The sequence below is a fragment of the Empidonax traillii genome, unplaced genomic scaffold, assembly GCF_003031625.1.
Source record: "Empidonax traillii isolate 1590-97213 ecotype Southwest subspecies unplaced genomic scaffold, ASM303162v1 scaffold103:size1334136, whole genome shotgun sequence".
Lineage (NCBI taxonomy): Eukaryota > Metazoa > Chordata > Aves > Passeriformes > Tyrannidae > Empidonax > Empidonax traillii.
In genome coordinates this window covers 1,217,138-1,234,582 of record NW_020955296.1, presented here as the reverse complement: position 1 = coordinate 1,234,582, position 17,445 = coordinate 1,217,138, and the positions used below count along the sequence as shown (strand labels likewise).

Here is a 17,445-nt window from a genome sequence, read left to right as displayed (position 1 = left end):
AGTGTGTCTGTTTGCAGCAGGGGTGTTTTGAGATGGCCCCCTCATTTTGACCATAAATAGTTGCTACTGATACACAACTGAATAACTTTTACGTTGTCTGTTTCTTTCATTGATACTAATGGTGGAAAAGTGTGTGCTAACTTGCTGTAGGAAGGAATCTGGAGCGTTTTTTGCAATAGGTTCTTAATCTGCAGTGTCTTTATCTTCTGACATTCTGATGAAAGTAGCTATGAATGCCTTATTACAGCACAGTTGTTGCATCTCTATATGGGGTTGTAGCTGCTGCTTAAAGCTGTAAGTGCATGATTGCAACTTAAGGTTAACAATATGGATGTGGAATGGAGTGATACTAGGATCATGGGGTTCACAAAAAAATCAAATTGGAAGGAAATCTCAGCTTTGTTAGGTCCAACAAACATAAAATTGGCTGTGCACAAGTTCCAGTGTTCTGTCTTTGTAGTGAAAGAATATAAGATTGGGTCTGCTCCTCAGACTACCCTCTGAACCTTCACTGACCTGCTGCTCAGAGACTTTCCAGCCAGAGGACTTAGCTTAATGTGTAACAGTCCTTTACGTATTTTTTTTTTATCCATTCATATTTTTCAATTCATATCTGACTCAGAAATTTGTTTTTTAAGAAACCTCAGGAAAAAAAAAGAGAAACAGGTATTGTACAAGTAGATATTACATAGTTTAGGTGTATTCATTGCCAATTAACCCTGTGTGTCAGATTTTTTGATGAAGAATTGGCCCAGGCTAATATAATTGCAAGGATTAGAATTGTTGAGAATGTGGTTTGCAATCAGAAATTGAGTATTCATTTGAATTTATGTCACACTTTTACTCTGCTGTAAGGGATAAATTTGAATATACAAATATGATTTGTTTTCTCTTTCTACAGAACCTCCAACTTGTTCCCCAGACCAGTTTACCTGTGCAACTGGAGAGATCGACTGTATCCCAATGGCATGGCGATGTGATGGATTTCCTGAGTGTGATGACCAGAGTGATGAAGATAGTTGCCCCATATGCTCTGCATCCCAGTTCCAGTGTGAGAAGGGACAGTGTATTGATGCACACTTGCGATGTAATGGAGAAATTGACTGTCAAGATAAATCTGATGAAGCAGACTGTGATAGTAAGATTAGTTTTCCTGAACTCATGGTTCTAACATAAGCTTCCATTTGGGATTCTAACTGTTCTTGAAATATATAGATACAAGTCCTTTTTGCTGAGACATAGGTTCCGGAATATAGATAAGAAATTCAGCAATTATTTAGCAAAGTTATATTAGACAGGTCTACATAAGATAGTATAGACTGCATAAGGTTTTATAATTATATCAAGTTACTACATTTTGTTAACATATCAGTTCATCAGCTACACTTTTGTTAATTATTGTAAGACATTCTTACTGATTCAATCTCAGTTTTGCCTCAACAGGACTGATTTGATAAAGATGGGGAGTTACTGGGATCAGAATTTTATTTTAGCCCCACTGAGTAGGATGTATAAGAACAAGAAGGAAGAATCAGAGACATGCAGACTTGCAACTTATCCACAGCAGCACAGCAGGCATTCTGGTGCCTACCTGATCGTAATATAAAATGCACTGCACCTTCATGTCTCATTTATTTGTGTTTTCTTAAGATGCTGAAACGCACCCGTGCTATCAGTACTTAATCTTTTCTTTCTTTCTGTGCAGCAATTTGTCTACCCAATCAGTTCCGATGTGCAAGTGGCCAGTGTATCCTCCTGAAGCAACAGTGTGACTCCTTTCCAGATTGTATTGATGGTTCTGATGAGCTCATGTGTGGTGAGATGTCTTTTCTTGAGATTCAAGTGTTGTGTACAGGCATAATGCCCTACATCTCTATGCAGAGTCCTTGTCTTTGCAGAGTAATATTCTTTCAGGGAAACCTAGTGTATCAACACTACCTGTTTTTTAGATGGGTCTTTAGATCTATACTTAGGGGAATTTGATTCGACTCTGCTCAGTACCTTGGAACTTGCAGAGCTGCTGCTAAGCTTGGGATGGCTTTTAAGAATGTGCAGCCCTATCCATTGCAATTACAGGGTCAAGCTGGAGGTTAACTATTTGGAGAAACTAGCATGCAATGAACAAGTGTCCACAAGAGACCACAAATCAGTCTCTTAAAGTGGAGGTGGGAAAAGAATATAAGGAGAGACCTTGATTTTTCTGGGAAAAAATGTTAACTTTGAATTCTCATAGCAGGAGATATATGCAAGACACACAATGGCAGTTGCTCTCCTTAGAGAGTCTGTTATTTTGAAGTCCAAAGGGGACTGTAAAATTCACTTGCTTGTGGTTCTCTTGCGATTTCCATCTTTTTGCACCATTGGGGTGACTGATGCATGAAGTTTTCAGGTAACAGGACAGATAAAGGGAGCACTTAGTAGCGCACAAGTGGTTTAGCAAAATATTGGAAACAGCATTTTAGAATAAAAGCAAATACATGTGCTGATCTGTCTGTGGTTCATTATGAACAAATGCCTTGGTTTGGGTTTGTGTAGAGAAATACTGCACTTATGTTGCCTGTAGGACCAACCTTAGCTGATTGCAAAGGTTGTAACATCTTAGAGTCTTGTGGAGTTTTGAAGCACCAGTTGTCAGAAGCTGCGCCACTGCTGGGATGAGAGGAGGGGTCACCAGGTTTGGTCCAGGGTAACCCTGGTTTGTCCTTCCATCTTCATGGTGGGTACTGCAAGGAAAAGTATATTTCATGCATAAGAGTGGTGAAAAGAGCCCAAGTGGTAAATAGAAAAAAAGGCTAAAAGAATGGAGACAAAAAGTTTCGGAAATTTCATCTTCCATCTACCTCTCAGCTTTCACCCAGTTCCCCTAATTCCCTGGATAATACAAAGCCACTTTTTCCATTTTTTTTTTTTTCTTTTTTTTCAGTTTCTTTGTGCATTTGGCAAACTTTTGTGCTGCCAAGTTAATGCAGCTGTTTCCTGTTTGCACTTCGGGTCCAGTCCTGCAATTAGGTCTTAAATGATTTAAATGTGTCTTTATGTAGACATAAGATTGTCTCTGCTGGAGTCTCACTGTGGAAAAGAGCATTCTGTGGTTTCCCACTTGACTGAGGGAAAGAACTCAAGTAGGGAATAAAAATGATTGCTACCTCCTAGATAAGGATCTTGTATTCAAAAGAAGCTAGGTTTAACCAAAATGAGATTTGTGTGTTTTAAAATAGCTAATTTGGGAACATGTTTTCATTTTGGCTTTGCTTTTTTCTGGTATCACAGCTGAATTAATCTGACTATTTGAAAGTTAGGACCCTAGCTGACATAAAAGCTGTCATGCACTAATAAGTGTGAAAAGAAATAAAGACTTTAGGATAGCAATGAGTTCTTGATGCTGAGCTGTTAGGAGTTTATTGGTAGATCTTTGTATTTGCCTTATATTCCTTCTCAAATTTCAGTTGTTTTTCATTCCCTTCCACTGCAGTGGAAACCAGAACCACTGGAGAAAAATTTTGTGAAGGGAAGGCTTGAATTTTATATGAATATTTTTACTTCTTACAACTTCATTAAGGAGGAAGGGGTCAATAGCTTGAACTGAGCATGTAAAATTGATAGGCTTTGGACAACTTTAATTTTATTTTTTCACTTTTTGAATATATCTCAGTGGGAATCACATGGAAAGAATCGTTTTCCCTGAAGAACATTGCATATGTGAAAAACAGAGGTGTGAGGTTTATCTAACAAGAATTTTTGATGTGTTACCCATAATCAGGGAGAGGTATGATGGGTAATTCATCTCAAATACTGCAGCACTTTTTATTATTTAACATGGGACTATATGGGGAGGAATAACAAGTATTTCAGATACTCTGGATTGTGTTTTCCTTGCAATTTGGAAGGTGGATTTTTTTGAAAGCAAGTCATATTTTAGGAAGGAAAAGTATTCTGTTTTAAGACCTATATTAGCCAGGAAGAGATCCACTGCTTAATACATATGGTATCTTCCCTACTGGTAAAATGTTAATTTTTTTTATTTGCTAGTCCAAATGGCTTTTGAGAGAAGATTCCTGATTAAGGACTATAAGCATCCTGTATCTTTGACCCATAGACTTTGGAGAGGGGAAAAGAGAAGGAAACTTTCTAGGCTGTTGTTATATCAAGATGATAAGTAATCCTGTTACAAGATTAGTTGCTGGACAAAAAGGAGAGTACTTTGCTCATACTGCTTTATGCGGGGTGGGGGAGCATGAAGTCTTTTGCACTGAATCAGAATATATGTCTGAATGTGATGCAGATACTTTTAAAGACACTATGTGAAAGACTGATTTGCTGACATTGTGAATGAGCTGATTTGCTGCATGAGCTCCAGGACAGCAGCATATATACTGCTCCATGTTTAATGACTGACCTCCTTTGGTTTTTTTCTCCTCTCTTTCCAGAAAAATCAAAACCATCCTCAGATGAGTCACAACCACACAGCAGTGCCATCGGTCCTGTCATTGGTATAATACTGTCACTTTTTGTCATGGGAGGAATGTACTTTGTTTGCCAGCGAGTGGTGTGTCAGCGCTATGCTGGGCCCAACAGTCCTTTTCCACATGAGTATGTCAGTGGCACCCCTCATGTCCCTCTTAATTTTATTGCTCCGGGAAGTTCTCAGCATGGCACTTTTACTGGTAAGGATGCTAAGGACCTTGCATTTAACCAGTACCATTACATTGTCTGGATTCTGAGTTTTACAGATCATTAAGAGTGCTAGCTGTGGAGTTTTCAAAGATCAGAAATTAGATGTTGATCTGCTCAGTGGCTTTGAGATATGCAGTATTGGAAACTAAGAATGCATGTGTCATTCAGTGTTCTAGTGTAAGCTCTGTGGAATTGTTCTTTGTGTCCTGTACTCAGATGTCCTTCTGTTTGTCCTGTCCATCAAAGGTCTTTACACAGTTGTGTCCTGTCTGCTTAGGATGGATAAATTAACCTACAGTGGAAAGAAGCGGAGTAAAAAAGTGAAGCAGCTTAGTTTACTGCAGCAGTTTAGCTTACTGTAATGCCAAAAGAGTAGGGGATAAACCTCCCCCACCAAAGTTAAAATAGCAAATGTGGAAGAACACAAGGAGTCTGGATGGGGTTTTGTAGTCTGGCTGCTCATGTAATGAAAACAACCCCTTTGGTTTAGCCCATCTCTGAGACAGCTTTGCTGTTTGCTTTTGGACAAAGTATTTATCCTCTCTCTGTCTCAGTCCTACATCTGTAAAACTGCAAAACTTCTCTACCTTGCAAAGGATTCAAAGCATCCATTTGGAGAAGCGCATGCAGCTATGATGCTGACATCTTGAGAACTTGAAATATGAATAAAAGCACAGGACATTCAGAAAATAACCCAGAAACTTCATACAGACATCAAAGTAAACATTTAAATGATGTACCTCAAATTATTTTACAAATGTAAAATATATTTTGCATAGAGAAAATAGCCAATTCTTCTACAAAGCCACGAGAACAAAAAAAAATCTTTTCATACTTTTCAGGAAGCTGGAAAGTCAGCGTTCACTTGTAAACCTGCCAGGCAAGAAATCCATATTTCTAAGTGCCTGGAGATTGTTTTTCATGTTAGCTGGAAATCAGATAGATCATAAATACAAATGAAAAGATGTGGCATTTCTTCATATTAAACAAGTTTTTGAGATGTGCTAATTGTTGTTTTCTTCTAGCCGTGGCTTTGAAGATAGCCAGATACAACTTAGGTTTAGCCTTTTTTGGACTTCAGTGGTGTGGTCAGCTATTCCTGCTTAAATTATGTCCCTATGGTTATCAAGAGGGTTTTGTGGTAGGAAATAAAATTAGAGGATGAAATCCTTGTAGGTGCAATCTTTGCAAGGACGTTTTAAATTGCACTTCACACTATAAAGCTTTTTTAATTAAAGCAAGTATCAGTGGGTTTTGTCTGTACTTCTGTAGGTGCTAAACCAAGCTGTCATTCTGATTCTCATTCATATTCGTGAGTTTTTTTTTAATCCATATTGCTGTGACAAGTAACAACAGCTGAACATACTACTATTTATATTACTTCTAAAGAAAAGACATAGGTTCATAATAGCATGGCATTTCCAAGAAAGATATATAGTCATGAATGATGGTTACAAATAGAGTGACTCTGCTTGTAATAAATATTTCCTACATCTGAGAAAAAATCCTGAAATCTTCACAAACTAAACTCTTCCATTAGCACTGAGTAGTCTGACAGGAAAAAGCTGAAAATTAATGGTCTGAATTAAGTGCATATTGGAGTAAAACAGACTGGAGAATGTTCTCTTCCCTTTTCCTGTAAGCCAGGTTTCCTTCCTTTTGTCTCTGCTGATTTTCAATTTTAGCTGTGATTATTTTTAATAAAAATAGTTGGGGTTTCAATTTTTCATGTACTTAAATTTGAATTTCTTGGGATGGAAATTAAAGCTCTGGAGGACTCTAGCTTGTTTTGCTTGGGCATTGTATTTACTTTTTTTCGCAAATGCCTAAGTTTGTTTAATTGGAAAATCTCTTAGTTAACAATTTTGATGGGAAGTTCGAATCAACTGTCCTAGAGATTCCTTTCTCATCAGTAGTGATTGTGATCAGTAGACTGTGAGGAGTTCAGTGCTTGAGTGAGACAGTAGGTGGTCTGAGGGTGGGATGTTTTCTTTACAAAAAGTGTTTTTCCTTGTAATCCTGAAGTTTTTACATAAAACACTCTTCCCAAAATGACAACCATTATCATTTGCAAAGCTATGGATTTGTGTTATGTTTTGCATTGGTAAATCAAATAGTGGTTTACCTAACCTTGTTTTCCTGTCTGTTCCAATGCAGGCATCTCTTGTGGAAAGTCCATGATTAGCTCCATGAGTCTCATGGGAGGAAGCAGCGGTGCCCCATTGTATGACAGAAACCACGTTACTGGAGCCTCTTCAAGTAGCTCATCCAGCACTAAAGCCACTTTCTACCCACAGGTGTGTCTTGAAAGTATACTTGTGAGTTAGGTATCTCCTGCTTCTGAAGAAAAGAAAGATGAAAATCTGGGCTACTAAAGAGAATGTTAACAACTGTTATTCTTGGGAGTTACAGTTTATCATATAGAGGCCCAGTTCAACACTCTATGAACTTCACAGAAGTGCTTTGTTGTAGTCCATCAGACTTATACAGTGCTATATGGTGTCTAAAATGTTTTGTTATTAGAATGATACTCAGCTGGTTTATTCCCGGACATTGCTGTTCTTCCCTTGGAGATGCCACCTCCTTTGTTCTTTGTGAAGTCTGATGTCAGCGGCCCAGTGACATTTTGCACTACTTAATGCTGCAGGCACTCATGGAATAATAAGGCAAACAAGACGCAACAGGACTGGAATGCAAACGCATGTGAAATAAGCTTGACTGGCTGTTTAGATAAAGTGTCGATTGTTGATTCAGAAAACCAAGTGCATGCACTGGGGGAAAACACTGGTACAGCAGTGTAAAGCAGAAGTTGCTTTGCTTGCATTTTTCTGCTACAAAAATTTAGCTCCATTTCTGGATTTTAAGTGTTGGAAGTGACAGACATTTAGTCCCCGTATCATCATTTCATGAATTCAAAGATGTACAGCAAGAATGAAAATTCTGTATGAATACAGAGGAGAGGTACAAAACGGTTACTGTTTGCCAGCATTTTGTCGTGACAGCTTTTTTCCTTAGTGCTCCTGAGCAATACATTCACTCTTATACAAGCTGCCAGAGTTGATCTGCAGATGATTTTTCAGTAGTACTGATTTAGGAGTCCACATGAATGTGCAGGTATGCATGCATTTGTGTTTACTTGTAAACTGTTATGCTATATGTTGTGGGCATTTTCAGTGATAGTGTTTCAGCCAGTGGCAAAGGTGCTCTCTATCCCCTTTAAGAAGGACAAAGATGGAAAAGAGAGGCTTGTGAACTTATCTATTGATAAGGTAAAATTAGTTACTTGCTTCTTGCCTTGCCTAGTCCCAGCTAGCAGACATTTGGAACTCAGCAGCCCTCCTAATTTAGCCTGTCTCATGCTTCACCAGTGTCTCTACAACATACTGAACAAATTCGTGCTAGTACCTGATTGATGTATCAGTGCCACACTGAAAAGGAACAGAAAAAACACTTACTTAAATAAAACCCAGAAGAGAAAAGAAGCCCAAGAGCTGATCTGCCTGTGTGATTCTATGGGATCTGTGTTGGTCAAAAGATCAACTGTTTTGTTTGATTTCTGGTCCAAGCTAATCTGACTGTTGCTGGGAATTCTTCTTCCCTTTCCACTCTGGGCTATGTCAGCCAGGGCCTGCAGGGATGATATCAACCTTTCCTTTATGAAAGGCATGCTGGATTCTTAGAAGGAAGCTAAAGTTACATTACTTAAAGTTACTGCTTAATCCAAATGTTGTGGTGAGTTCTGCCTGGTAGCTAATTACCCAGCTTTATGTTAGCAATCAAAAGGACAGATCTGAACATCTAGTTGTCTTGGCTTTTTTGTTTTGTTTTTACACATCTTTGTGCTAATGAGAGATACTCTGGTGAATAGAGCCTGGAAAAGAATCAGTGAAGTTAGGCCAGTGTATGTACATGAGAACCTGGCCACAGGCATCCTGGCTAACACAGATTGATGTGTTTAATGTCAACATGAAGTTGTATTGATGCAGCTCAGGGTTTTAGTAGGAGCAAATCCAGAAGTAGCATGCAGTTCTCCAAGGAAGAGGATTTCTGGAAGATACTCTTGGAGCAATTACTCGTTACTCCCCACACCTGGCAGCAGGTGGTATTCAAGCTTGTTTCCCCCCACGTGAATCTGGACGCAGGACCTGTCAGTAACAATGGGCTCAACTCAATGGTCAGGGATCATTTTGCTGCACAGGGAAGATGGAAACAATGATCTCCACTCCGGTGATTTTAGAGTATCATTATGGGAGAAAAGCAGAGACGGAGGAAGGATGATGACTGTGGCAGGCCATGATTTGGCAGAATGCCTAGGACAGGCAGTGTACAAGATGGTCACATCGGTAGCAAGGTTCAATCAACAGCAATGGTGCAATTTTCCACACTGGAAGGGGTGAAGTATTCTTCTTGGGTTTAGGCCAGTGTCCTGCTGCCCATGTCAGGGGTTCTGCTTCCTGCTAGAGGAAGAAACCTAAAGTTTTCTGCTGAATTTTTTTCTTCTGTAAAGGTTACCAGCAACCATGTATATGCACACATAGGCAGGCTATAATTATATTTTAGCTCATAATCTTTTTGCATTGTGAAAATCATTGTGCCAAAATGATACGTTTACAGAACAGCAGTAAAAATGAAGCATTCAGGGAAGGATGGAGTTGTATTATTGTAGTAAAGGAACTTGGCTTCCTGACCCTATTTTTGACTGGGGGGTATGTTTAGGGGTTGGGATTGAAACATTTTTTTTCCCATTAGCATCTGCTTAGGATGCTACCAGTCCTTATGTCCAAGTTAAGTGCACTGAGGTTCAGCAAAACTGGGTCTAATTTCCAGCTTTACTCCAGCCTTGCAGCATAATAATGGATGTGGCAAAGAAGAAAATTCCCTGTACTTTGAGAACTTTGAAGGCCTGCAGTGTACCTAAGTCCAAAGTAAAGTCCTGTATTGAACTCTGATCTTTAAAAATGCATTAACTCATCCAAGCAGCAAGGAGAGGAAACTAGAATAAGGATGAGTGACAGGGTGAAGGCATAAATAACGTTTTCAAACTAAATGAAGTTGTATAATTAACCCAAAATTTCACACTTCTTTTTCCTCTTCTTCCTAGATCTTGAACCCACCTCCTTCCCCAGCTACTGATCGCTCCCTGTATAATGCAGAGATGTTTTATTCCTCAAACATTCCTTCAAACACAAGATCTTACAGGTACAGTTCAGATAAAAAGGTTTGCTAAATTTTCTATTGATCTGCCTTTAATTTTGGATCTTAAGTAATATGTTCTTGTTCAGACATGACTTTGTTAAAAGAAATCCTTTTCCTCTTATTAAATGACCATTCAAATTATGTATGTTATATTGCTGGGTAACAGTCACTGAGCATCCTGTATAGAGAATGTTGGTGTTTTCTGTCCATTTCTTCAAGCTTATCTTAAAACTCTTTGATAAGTCTTGAGGTTAAGCCTAAATATATATAAAATATAAAAATATAAATAAGCCTATTTATTAGTGACTGGGCTAAATGGTCATGGTGGTCTCCTCAGACAGGTTAGGGGCTGGAAGAATGTGCTGCTGGCTGAGGATACTTATGCCATTCAAATTTAACACAGTTCAGATACTTCCTGTTGCTCTGAAAGCCTGAATTAAGGTTCACATAGTATTAATAAACAGGCATCTTGACTGAGCACACAGAGCTGTTCATTTTCAATCTCTTTCTTTTTTCCCCAGATTGCAACTAATGCATGTGCTTCATTTTCTTTTTTTTTTTTTTTTTTTTTGCAGGCCGTACCTTATACGAGGGATAGCTCCACCCACAACCCCATGCAGCACAGATGTTTGTGACAGTGACTATACTACCAGTCGATGGAAGGCCAACAAATACTATATAGATTTAAATTCAGACTCAGACCCTTATCCCCCTCCGCCCACACCTCGCAGTCAGTACATGTCGGCAGAAGAAAGTTGCCCTCCATCTCCTGCCACGGAACGAAGCTATTTTCACCTCTATCCCCCTCCACCCTCTCCTTGTACAGACTCTTCATGACCTCAACAGAAGGAACTTTTCCTGTAAATATTTTAAAATATGAACAGATTTAAAATATATATTTTATGATTTAAAAATAAATCTGGGTGGGAATTAAACAAAACTAAATGTGAATAAAAATGGGTGGGAGGGATGGGGCTGTGAAAAATTGTACAGAGGAAGAATATTTATAAAATTGATTTTTTTAACTTAATTTCCATTCTTTTGTGCCATATTTGCCTTTTTGAAGTCATGTAACTGACTCAGTCTCCAAAGGATTTGGGGAGGGAATGTTGAGACTTTCTGCATTTTTAAGTCACCTTTTTACATGCAAAGTTTTTATTAATGTGAGACAAGAAAACGAAGTAGCTTGTGAGAGGAGGAGGCGTCTAAAGAAAGATGCAGGCTTATTCGTAGAGAAGTAATACACATTTAAGTACAGTTGTCAGTATCATCCCTTCACCACCACTGGGAGAAAACATGCATGATCACAACCCTTAGACACTCCTGTTTGCAAGTGAGCTGAATGCTTACCAGCAGAACCTGTGTGCCAAGACCTGAATTTCAAACCTCCTTCTGCATTTGCTTAAGCATTGAACTGAAAGAACTCTTCCTTTGGCCAAACCTTCCAGCTTAACTAAACCCACAGGCATCATGTCCTACCTCATGTCAGTACCACTCTGCACATGACCAATTCTATAACTGATTCATGTTAGATAAGATAACCAGTCCTAAAAAACTTTGTTTAGTTCCGATCAGTTCCTGACTTGACTGGGTGAATGGTAGCAGAAGCTGTTGTATTGACCTGTGGGTGAGAGCAAAGGTCAAGTTTAAAGTGGTATTTAAGGGAAGAGAAACGCGCAAGAAACTGCAGATTTGGTCAGACTCACCATTTTAAATGTGATCAAACCAAGCTCCTTTGTCCTTCCTTCTGAAGCTTTGACTGTCTGATAAGAGGCTGAAATAGTCAGCTGGTTCTCAAAAGACAGTGCTAGTTCTCTTTTTCCCAAAGTCCAGTAATCACTGTGCCAGGTGTCTGAGATATTCACCTGTGTTGATTTGATCAGAGAATTGCTTCATCTCTTAATGTCCATTTTCCAAGTGGAATTGTCACTTGTATTCACATGAGGAAAGCTGTTTGAGTTTTAATCAGTGTTTGTAGAAAATAGTATCTGCATAGCTCAAATTAAAAAAGCATTTGAACAGTTTAGTCATATTCCACAAGAATTTGCCACATAATTCAGATTTAGAAATAGGAAAAAAAAAAAAAAAAGAACAGAGGGAGAAAAGACAAATACTCATTTCCTATTTGTGTTGAAATAAAAAAGATAAACTCTAATACAAACTGCTATAACCTAAGGACACCAAGATTAGCCTTGCGTTCCCAGCTCCTAGCAAAAAAAACCCCTTTGGGAATGGGGGAGCTAGGATCAGTCCCTTTCAAATTCAGAAGATAAATTTTTGCTTTGATTGCTCTTTTGCTGTAGCAAAAGGGATTGGGTATTGTTATGGTACTTTATAAATTCAGCACTGGTGATGATAATGTGAGTGCCTACTTGGGACATCTGAGGGAAGTTCTGAATATGCAAACTTGCACCTGTTTCTGCAGTTGCTGAACAACAGATGTATTAAGATTGAAGGCAAAAATGAAAACTTTTCTGTTTTCAACCTAAATTGTAACTTGGTTTGGGGTATTTTTAGCAAGTTACTTGAGAGCTCATCAGAGGAACCCTACAACTGTGGAAGAGAGGTCTTTGTTGTGGTGGTGGAAGGGCTGGTACCACAGTGTTCTGATCTAGTTTGTGTTTATTACTCCAAATCTGTTCTTCCTGTCTGCATAGTTCAAGGATAGGATTTGTGCTGTCACTGAAACTCTTAAAGTAGGTTTTACTATCTTATGTCTGAATTTTTACTTGAGAAATTAAGCACAAAGAAGATGTCTGTGGTTTTTCATAGAGAAAAGTACAGAAATGGAGAACACATCACTGGAGTTTAAGAATGGATTCTTTCCTCATCCCCTATGAAGATTAGTCATTTTGTAGTATGCCAGTGATGGGCAAGGTCATAGTTTGTTTACTCTTGGAGTACTTGGTAGATCTCTGAACTAGTGGTTTTGTGGAAAAAGGCAGTTCTCACATGATCATGTTTCAATTAACTAAGTTAGGAATATAGATCCGCAGACTATTTTATGAACCACAGCAGTCATATAAAAGGGTATTTGTTCTACCTTAGAGCAGTTGGTAGTCCAATTTCATATCATATGTACTTTTCTGTCTGATAATGTTTATAATGAATTCGTTTAGTTGTTTTGTGTTACAATTCTGGCTTAGAGACATACCGCATTAATTTTTCTGTGTTCCTGTGATAACACTGAATGCAAAATTACTTCCTTTTTTTTTTTTTTTTTATTAAACCACTGATCTTTTTTAAGAGCCACAACTATAACAATCATAACCACTTCATCTGAAGACTTGTATCCTATTACAAACCTTGGAATTGAGTCCAAGAAAATTATCATTCTTGCTGAGAGCTAAACTTTCTTAAAAGTCACATTCTTTTGGAGCTTAAGTGTTGAGAAGGAAGGAAGATTTGCTGAATGGGTTCAGTTAAGTGTACATTTTTATTTCAAATAACCTCTTGCTGCTGATGTTTGCTGAGAAATTCCCTCCTCTGAGGCACTGGAAGTTTGGTGATCAGAATCTAAGTCCAATACTGACATTTAAAAGCCTCTTCCAAAAAAAGATTATATACAAATTTAGCATCTTAACATTTAAATACTAAATACTGTTTTTGATTGCTGTAGACTGCTGCTGCACTGTAGAGTGCAGTAGATTACTGCATTTCTTAAGTTAGAAAAGACCAGAAAGAAAATTTGAGTGACAGGAGCTACTTCTCTCCAGAAATAACTCCACTCTGTACTTAGTGGTTTCTATCCTGTGAGCTTTCAGGCTAAAACATAGAAAATAGGTGCTATTTGCTAGATCAGGATAAGAAAAAAAGCTGCAGGGAATTAGTGAATACTTATGAGAAGTTGTAGCAGTTCAGGGATGAATAGGAAATGGGGGGGGGGGGGAAGTTGTATTTTTGTAAGGTTTAAGCATAGTTTTATTAATGCTAAAGTTTTCTGTGAGAAAGAGGACTGAAAAATTCTAAGAGTTCTACCCTAAGAACCTGCAGAGGGTGCATGTGGTTTGACTACCTGTGTGAGCTTGTGAGTACTTGAATCAGTGTTTTCAACCACTATTTTCCGAGCCCATTATGACTGCATATTAGCACTTGGAACAACTCAGGGTGTAGTACAGTATGGTGTCTGCAGAGTAATGGACAAATGGTATAGTTGACTCTTGTTTACATTTAAAGGACAGATGTCTTAGCAGAGAGCAGCTTACCTGCCTTCCAGTGCAGTCATGAAAGCATCCACTTGGTCATGTCCTCTTCTGTAGAATTTGTCCTGTCTGCAGGGCAGGTGTCACAGCAGTGTGAGGCTATAGGACAAGTAATCATCTTCGACAGTGAAGTATTCTTTGATTTCTAGGGAAAGTTTTCTGTTCAACTGGACTGGTCAACAGCCACCGCACCTTTAAATTTGCAATGGAGATAATGAGTTTGTTCATTATTGCTGGATGAGTTTGAGGAAACTTCATAAGCACTGTCCCAGCTGTTTTACTTAGATTTCTCCTGTCTGGACAGATCGTTAAAGAGCACTTAGACTAAGATTAAGCTAAATCTGTATGTATGACAAATATTGTCTTCTTCAGGATAGTGTCATAGTACAGAATGCTCCACATCTAAAAATGAGATTGTGTCATTATCAATGTATTTTAAAGAGGGAGGCAAAAAAGAGTAGAAAAAGAATTCTTTTGAAATAATGGGTTTGATTTTCAGTAATAAACCTTCATTTCTGTGGTTTGTAAAGGGTGCAAGCGCTTCCCTAAAAATTCTAATGCTTTTCAAAATAACAACAAAATGGTCTCTTCTTTCAATACTTGTTCAACACACTTAAGATGACCTTTCAGGAAATCTCCAGGCACATTTATCCTAGATCTATTTTCCATCTGGTGTCTGGAAGGTCATATGGAAGATCTAGATTTTCACCATATTCTCCCCATTTTGTGCCAACTGGTGCCTCTTGGATTCTGGGTCTTTTGACATTCTGAAGCTCTGTGCACAGCAGTGAAAAAGGATTTGGAAGCAGGAGCACTCAAGTAAGGGCTGGTCACGCTGGACTGATGCCGTTCCTCCACTGTGCGGGGTCTCACTTTGCTAGGAGAGCTCTTGTGCTGCCCTTCATCAGAGCCTCTAAAGCATGTTGTTCTACTTTACAAGTGTGCACAGTTAAACTTCACAAATGTTGTGTGTCCTGTTTGCTTCGAGCATTTTTGGAAGCAGATCTTTTCTGCCAGTCATTTTGCTGGGGTTTACGTTAAGTCAGTCCAAATGAGTAGCTGTGCTTACAGTTGTACCACAAGTGATATCTATTAATGTCAGGAAATGAAAACAGAAGGCAAGCGTGTTCCCAATAATTAATAACACACAAGACTGCCTGGCATGGAGCCCTGAATTGGAAGTAACATATTTGCTGTTACAGTCCTGAAGGGCATTTTGTAAATGTCCACGCCTGGACAGAGCCTTAGACAAGCCACTGTCAAAGATGATAACTGTTTACAGATCAATCATTTGGTTGTTTCTGTTTGTGATGACTCCATTATGAATTATGAGTACAGTCCTCACTGTAAATTTGGCTTATCAGTAGAAGATTCGTTGAAGGCTGAATCTTAAACTCTGAGAGGTGTCTGCCGTTTCTGCTGCTGTTCCCTTAGGTACTGCAATACTTTATGATCATCATTATATGTGGAAACCCCCTTCTTCAGCTGTTGTAAGTTTAGTTAAACAGCTTAGGGGATTTACTGCATGCTAAAAGAAATACTAATATACATAGATATTTTCAATCCTGTCAGGTCTTCTATGTCTCCTTCCTGAGAACACTCCAGTTTTTGTAAAGGGTGTCTTTCTTTTATTTGGTAATTTTGAGGTTGGCCAACTGTGCTGTGGGCCTTTTCACAGCAGATCATTCTCCCGTAGGGAAAAAAATAAAAAAGGAAAACCTTATTTTAAATCAATGTTAATCCTGCTGATAGGAATGATGGAAACCAGTCTGCTATGTCTTCTGTGTTCCACAATAAAAGCCTTCAAAATGCCATGTCCTGACACACTGACAGTGCTCCCAGCCACCTGTGACTGCTGCCACATCCTGGCTGTTCCCAGCATGAACCACAGCCCTTGTTGCAGCCCATCTCTGGAGTCAGGGGCTAGGTTCTCACCAGCCAACACAAAATCCTAGAATACCACAAGGGCTATTCCTAAATGGTCATTTTGTATTGACAAAATACATGAAGATAATGAGCTTAGAAGGACTTACCAGAGGAGAAAAGTGAGTTTGACAGCTACAGTGACAGACTAATTCACCGACATTTACACCTTTGAAAAGCAAGTACTCCCAGTGATTTACTCTCTGTAAATAATAATAATGCTACTCCTGTGACAGCATTCCCAGGGTAGTTGTGTTTGACAAAGGGAGCGATATTCCACTTTGCTTTGTACAGAGATCCTGCAGTCTCTAAATAGTCATAAATGGATTTCATCAGCCTGTGGAGATAAAACAAAAGCTGTTGAAAGCGGGAGAACTGCTTTGCTGTTGTACGGGAAACCTGGAGGGTGTCATAAACAAAACTCTAACCCAGACTGCTTTCTTACTTACCTACTTGTATCGCAATCGCTGCTATTGTAAATGTACAGGAATATACAAAGAGTACCAAGAATTTTTATGATATAACCCACACATAATCTTTTTATATTTATATTAAAATGTGTATTCTGCAAACACCCTAATAATTACAGCTTTATATGTGTATCATTTTGTAGCATTTGTTACCTCAAAAGACAACCAAACCCAATACTTCAGTGCCTTGTGTATTTTAAACAGATTAACGTGTAAACGGGGGGGGAGGGGACTATATTGTACTCCACTGGTTTTAACAAAGCTTTGTATCATTGTTAGGGTTCTCTTCAGTTAAAATACATACAACCGCAAGTTGTGGAACTAACTGAAAGCTTACAACTTGGAGAATTTTAGAGCATGCATGTTTTGAATTTGTAATATATTGGAATTTCTCTCAAATGCATTCTTTCAAGTTAATTTTGATTTATATATTCATATCTATTTCAACAGAAATCCCAATACCTGTCAAAAATACGTAGCATTTTTTAAAATATAAATGCCAGTAACTGATACTTTTGTATTTGGGGATTAAATTAACGCTGGTTTCAGCTCATCACCATTTTCATTAGAGCCATAAAATCTTTGTTGTGTTACAGAAAGTCTTTATCAATTATTTTTTTCAAGCATGGTCTTCTAGCGTACAAATGACTTGATAATACTGTCATAAAAAGAACTTCTTTGAGGCTGTCATCACTTCAGACTATCCTACGTTAACAATTTTCTGGTCATGAAACTGCAATGTTTCTTTATGTTAACAAAACCAAAGGCTTGTTTGAAGTAACTGGTATTTTGTATAAATATTTGTACAGATAACAGACTCTGTATTTGTACTATAGATTATGTGGATTTTGTTTTATAATAAATACTTTAAAAAGATTTGGTTACCAGCCCTTTTTATGAGCAGAGCTGTTTCATCACCTACAGTAGAGACAACCAGCCATATCACGATTGTTTTAGATACTGTTTAAATACGGATAGTG

At 38.3% G+C, this 17,445-nt stretch overlaps 1 protein-coding gene across 2 annotated transcripts in view; it reads left to right on the top strand.

The window, feature by feature from the left end:
• LRP5 (LDL receptor related protein 5) overlaps positions 1-10,900 on the top strand; it is a 107,498-nt gene extending 96,598 nt beyond the window's left edge. For both annotated transcript variants that reach the window (XM_027882202.1, XM_027882203.1), the window contains 6 exons: positions 902-1,138; positions 1,706-1,816; positions 4,428-4,664; positions 6,832-6,971; positions 9,776-9,873; positions 10,446-10,900. In XM_027882202.1, coding sequence (XP_027738003.1) covers positions 902-1,138; positions 1,706-1,816; positions 4,428-4,664; positions 6,832-6,971; positions 9,776-9,873; positions 10,446-10,707 — 1,085 coding nt within the window. In that variant the 3' untranslated portion in view covers positions 10,708-10,900. The remainder of the gene's footprint in view (positions 1-901; positions 1,139-1,705; positions 1,817-4,427; positions 4,665-6,831; positions 6,972-9,775; positions 9,874-10,445) is intronic.
• Positions 10,901-17,445: the final 6,545 nt, after the last annotated feature.